At 31.6% G+C, this 6312-nt stretch overlaps 1 protein-coding gene across 1 annotated transcript; it reads right to left on the reverse strand.

Annotated features, from left to right (window-relative positions):
• Window positions 1-3515: 3515 nt before the first annotated feature.
• On the reverse strand, window positions 3516-4966 carry LOC133790623 (germin-like protein subfamily 1 member 20). The gene has a single exon (XM_062228319.1). The coding sequence runs from the start codon at window positions 4766-4768 to the stop codon at window positions 4172-4174; it is 597 nt and encodes a 198-aa protein (XP_062084303.1). The 5' UTR covers window positions 4769-4966; the 3' UTR covers window positions 3516-4171.
• Between the last annotated feature and the right edge of the window lie 1346 nt (window positions 4967-6312).

Below are 6312 nucleotides of genomic sequence, written 5' to 3' on the forward strand. Positions count from 1 at the left end.
CCAACGGTGAACAATAACTTGCTTCTACTCCGGTGATGAAATCTGTCTTTGACTCGTCGGGATCACCTGCAAGAAAGACACTCCGATGCTTAAGTCAGTTCAAAGTTCGATCCCTCTCTCTTCTCAAAATCTCATATTTATAGGATGAAATATCCAAAGGAGTTAGTTGGTTCAAGTGAACCCTGAAAAGGGGAAGGAGAATAACTAAATTTCCCTCCAAAAATACCGACTTTAAAAATGTCTCGCTTAGGGGTCAGAGGCGCGGATTGCCTCTGACCCACAGCTTCTGCCTTCGGAATCTCTCTTTGTCAAAACGCTCCGTTTTGAATATTTGATAAATGAGGCAAGTGTTTTCGGGCCGAACATTTTGGGTCCAACAATATGGTATATAAATATGGTGAAAAATATTATATTTGGACGCCAGACTTCTTTTAATTAATACTACGTACCTATATGTTTCAAAGACAGTAATTAAAATGAAACGCATGTAAATTGAGAGACTTTTAAAATTAGGGTAATATATATTTATAGTAGTCGTTTAATGGAGACTTTTCCATGTTTGATGATTTCTTTAAACCAGTTGAGGAATTGAATGTATAATATGAAAAATAAAAAAAAATGGAAAAACGCTAAACGTTCGATTTATTCCTTAGAGCTAATTATTTAGGAGTTTGAGCAAGATTGAGAGTGCATATCAATTTTTTATTAATAATTCAGCATAACCAGAATTACAAAGAATTAATCGAGAAACGGTACATTCACTACATAACCATTTCTATTTATTAAAAAAGAATACATTAATGTTAAAATAAAATAGGCTACCTATTATTGATGGATTCTTTGCTATTATTAGTTGTTATCATACCAGAATTGTTCACTACAACAAACTTAATTTTTAGACACAACCATTTAGTGACAACAAAAATGATATGTGACTAAATGTATTTTTTGGTCATAATTTGTGGCAAAAAATATTTTAGTGACAACAAATTTTTTGTGACAATATTTAAGTTTTTAATTTTATAAATTTTAGAAGGCCACGATAAACTATTGAAACTAATAGTGATTTAGTGACAACTAATAAACGTTTATGACTAAAATATGTCACTAATTCATATTTAGTTATAACCATAATTTGTTGTCACTAATAATTGATTTTTAGTGCCAACTATAACTTTATCTGTGACTAAAATAATATCCAAAACTAAAATTTAAAAACTATTTCTAAATTATTAATTAAAACAGTACGCACAGAATACTCTTTATCGTCTTCTCTCCTTCTCGCTCTCTCTCTCTCCTTCGCGCTTTGTCAACTCCATATTCGATCTTTCCGACTCTCAAAATCTTCTTGTTGGCTGAATTCATTGCCGATCAAATCTCTTTCTGATCAAATCTCTCTTCAATCTCAGTTACAACACAGATTTTTGTCTTCTATCTTTTGTGTTTTCCCATCAACAGAGGCTTTCGCAAGGATTACGAACAATGACCGAAGTTGCTTCTAAGATCATCATCACTTGGCCTATTTCAGCCGCTTCTAAAGGTTTGTTTTCTTTTATATAACCTAATTTTTTGTCTCACCTTCAATATATTTTTGTTTGGGTGTTCAAATTAGGGTTCGTAATTTGATTTTCCAACTCTTACTTGTCAAGAGTTTACACTATTGAGTTATTGTAGGATTCCAATTCTCTATGACTGTTTTTCTATATCATTTTCAAGATTTTGTGTTACTATCATTATTTTTGTCTCAACTCTGATATGTTTGTTGTATTTTGTTGTATCAATGAAGGTTGCTGTGGGACAGAAATCTCACACACATTGTTCCTCAATCCATTTTTGGGTACAGGGATTGCAGGAAAAGATAGAACTGGTTCCCCTTGATCTGCAAGACAGGCCTGCTTGGTACAAGGAAAAAGTCTACCCATCTAACAAGGTAAAAATCAGCGGTTCTTAGATATGTTCCAACATTGACTGGAACCCCATTTAGAAATTTAATTATAGGCATTTGCATTGATATGGGTTGGGGACAAATGAAGCAGGGCATGGTCACTCTTTAACCCCACTTGAGCCCTTTTTTTCTTCTGAAGAAAATAACCCCACCAGCCTCATTTTTATTTTTATTTTGTTCTAAAAACCCCACCTGAGTCATCATGGTTGCTATTTTCAATTTCTGATCTAAGCGTTTCTAATTTAATTAATGCTGTTTGGGATTAGTACCATGTGTATATCTCCTAATTTGGATTTGAAAGTTTGAATTCAATTTACGCTTTACTTCACCCTCTCATTTTCCCCATTGGAATTTGGTCAATATAAACATTGAGATCTCTCCTTACCAATTTTGTTGGGTTCATGAAAAGAAGCATGAAAAAGGGTTATTCATAGTGCTCACTTCTGTAACTCATTCTTTCTTTATTCTCATCCCATACGTGTTTTTTTAAATATAATGACACCACGCATCATTTTTCTTGCTGACTGTTGTCACTATCTTTAGGAGTAAAAGAGATGTCATCATTTTAGTGTATATTTTTAGTATCATAGCATTATTGTATTTCTCATCTACTCACTAGATTAATCTCAAGTAGTTAGTAAAGAATATGAAGGAATTTACATTGAGCTTTGGATTTAAGGAAAGAAACAAAAATAAATGGGAAAACTAATTTTGCTAGACTTATTATGAAAAAGTTTTGTGTTAAGGAAGAAAGCAAGATGTTTGCCAAAATTGCTCATTAAGGCCATATATGATATATATTGTACTAATTTAAATGTGTATGCATTTTTGTATGTACAAGAAAAGGAACTAATTGAAACATATATCTTGGAAGTTCTTACTAAATAATGAAAGTGACAACAAAGAAAATTAGTATTGGATTACATTAGATATATGGAAACTGGATGGTATTTGATTAAGGTTTCTAAGACTTATCCATCATTAAATTGGATGGAATATAAGTAAAATGTAAGACCATATATTTTGTACTAATTAAATATCTATATATATATATCCCTGTCAAATAGGGAGCAATATGATGACATTCAGGGTAGATTTGAATTGAAACTATTCCTTAAATAATTTTGGGATTAGTGTTTCCTCTGTTCTTGTATTTGATGTTTAGCAATTCACTGATATATGTTTTTGTGTTTGTATCTCTGTTTTTGTGACACATGGATCAATCTAAGAGCTTCTGCATACCAAGATAGTGAGTTTTTAGAATCATTGAGCATTGTTTCTTACCAAGCCTTACATATATGCACTCAACTCGTTAGAGTCTCTCAACGTAGGCATATCTCTCAACGTAGGCATATCTCTATATTTTTACTTATTTAGGGATTGTTTTTGTGCACGTTTTTGTGCATATATGTGTATATACGCCTGTATTCTTTATTTCTGTGCCTGCAAATGTTGTTCATTGATAATCAATCATGAATTATTGCAGGCAAAATGTAATATGAACTATTTTGTTTCTAAGTATAACAATACTAGGATGTTGCAGTTAAAGAAGAAGGGTGATGAAGATGAGAGGAAGCTCAAGAGAAGGATGACTAGTCCAATGGATTCTGTTTTTCTTTTTATTAATGGGCTTTGATGTTTGTGGATTTTAATATTTTTTTGGTTCCCAGTAAAAGACATTATCTTTGGTTGAACTCTCAGCTTGTTGGCTAGATTTTCTCAGCTTGTTTGCTAGCTTTTCTCAACTAGTCTCATACTTGATTTGACTGTTATACTTTAGATATTAGTGGTATATCAATATGGTAACTTTCCTGATGCAAATGAATGTAGCTACTTGCTATTATATTCAGGTTTTTTCTCTAGTTGTGTAAAAGATTGCATTGATTGGTCATCATTTTATCCATTTTAATTAAATATATTCATGAATTATTTTTGTGATTAAAGGGCTATTAGTGACAACAACAAATTATCACTAAAAAAGTATTAGTGATATTTTTTTGTTGTCACTAAAGAAATATTAGTGATAATTTTAATTGTGATGACTATTAGTTACAAATAATTATTGTCACTAAAAATGACTTTTAGTCACAACGATATTTTTAGCGTGGCTAAAACTTTTAGCCATGAAATTTTTAGTAATAACGTGGTGATAATAATTTTTAGTGACTAAAACTTTTAGTCACAACATTTTAAACCTTTAGTCACAACTTTTTTTATGACTAAAAGTCAAGTTTTTTTGTAGTGTGGTTTCTGGAGATAGTTGATAACATTCTTGTCCACTTGGAAGGCTCTAGCCAGGATATCAGGGTTGATGGCGGGATTTGATCCAAACACAGTGTTTGCAATGGTGATCGCTCCTACATTTTGGCTACTGAGACTGGCAAAGGCAACTGCTGGAGTGTGTTCTGGATTAAACTGGAAGTGAATCATACCTATTGGGAATACAAACACATCTCCCTCTTTCAGAATTTTTGTAAACAGACGGTTTCCATCTTGGTTGGATGACACAAAACCCACATAGAGAGTTCCTTTGACGACCATTAGGATTTCAGTGCCACGAGGGTGAATGTGAGGTGGGTTTTGGCCATACGGTGCATAGTCAATGCGAGCCAATGATATTCCAAGAGTGTTGAGTCCAGGAATCTTGTCCACATTAAATTGTGTTACATTAGATCCAACTGGGTTGTTTGTGTCTCTTGGAGTGTTGAGGCCAGAAAAGAAGAAATCATCAGCCTTGACAAGTTTGGGATCCTTGCAAAACTTCCCATTCACAAACACTGATGATCCAAAATAAGTTTTGCTAGTGTCAATTATCAAGTACATACTAATAAAGATCCAAATAAAAGTAAGAAAAATATGAACTTACAAGCTTTGTGGGGTTCATCAACAGCCACACAAAAGTCTTGGAGAGGGCTTGGATCATAAGCAGTGGCAATGGAAGTTGCCAAAGCCAAAACAACAAGAGTGAGAAGGAAACAGACACCTTTCATTTCTATGAATATGCTTTATAAATAGTACTGCGCTATATATAAATATATGTTAATTATCTCTTCAAATGATCTTTTGTATGGTATTTGAGTATAAGGGTTGTGGATTTTGCTCTAGATTACACATTTATATAGATGTAGTAGTCTGAATTATTAGTCCATCACATAATACAAGATATGTAGTGGCTGACAAATGACTCGGTTTTTTTATTTTTTTGTTATTTGCTTATAGAAAGAGACTTGGTAAATTTTGAATTAATCATACTCTTGTTAATAAAATATTGTATGCATAATTAAGGAAATTGTCTAAATCGAAAACGTCATCATTAATATCTTTTTTTTAATCTTCCCGTTGTGTAGTTAAATAATAATAATCAGAAATATTATTCAAGTCCTGATATTTCCAAATGAAAACCAATTTATGGTCGTCTTTGATGGGAAATTTATAATAATAACATTAGATAGCTATTCAACTTAAGTACGTATACCCTTCAAATTACTACTTGATATATCATAGAATAATTAATGCACCAATTAATTGACAGTTTTATATTCATTAACTATATATGGTTGAGAAATGAAATATAGATAAGGTTAATTTATCTGTCCTTGCCGATTCTATTTTCATATTATGGGTCAATGTGGAATTACAAATTGTTTATGGTGGTCCAACTTCATATGTGTATTTTTCTTTGTGCTTTTTTTTTTTCAATGCAATTTTTTTAAAGGCCGAGGTTTATTGTGTTACTATCTATCATAGTATTATATTTTGATCAAAATGGGTAGTAAAAATATTCGAGGGAGAGTATATTAAGGAGTAAATTTGTTTATGTAGGTCGAACTTCGTATAATCTTTCTTTGTGCTTTTTTATTTATGCAATTTTTCTCTTTACTGTATTTGTGACTTTTGTTTATTGGTAAATCTACATTTACTAAAATCAAATTGGCTTTAGAAGAGTCTCCAAACCCCCCAACACTTTACTTCATCGTTTGAGATTATTCTAGGGGGTCTAACAATTGATATACATTTCATTTTGATCCCTTACTTTCTAATTGTACCATATCTACTATATAAATTAGGGATCGGTGACAATATATTTGTAAAAAACACAATATGTTAACGTAATAATTAATTGAGATTTTAATACAGGAACATATAATTCAGAGCCAAGTTTGAGACACTAAATTTTAGGAACAAAATAGAATTAATTATGTTCAAAAAGCAATTAAAAATATATTAACCATTTGGATAGTTTGATGGAAAATATACAAAACCGACCCCAAAATGATTTTAATTTTTTTTTAACTATTTTGTTTGTAAAATATTTTCGGGTTTCCTTCTTCCCTCTTCTTTTTCTTTTCTCTTTCACACAACACTTT

Source organism: Humulus lupulus, chromosome 7, assembly GCF_963169125.1.
Source record: "Humulus lupulus chromosome 7, drHumLupu1.1, whole genome shotgun sequence".
Classification (NCBI taxonomy): Eukaryota; Viridiplantae; Streptophyta; class Magnoliopsida; order Rosales; family Cannabaceae; genus Humulus; species Humulus lupulus.

Excerpts from the sequence above, each read along its gene's own strand:
- LOC133790623 (XM_062228319.1), bottom strand. The coding sequence starts at position 4,768 with ATGTACTTGATAATTGACACTAGCAAAACTTATTTTGGATCATCAGTG.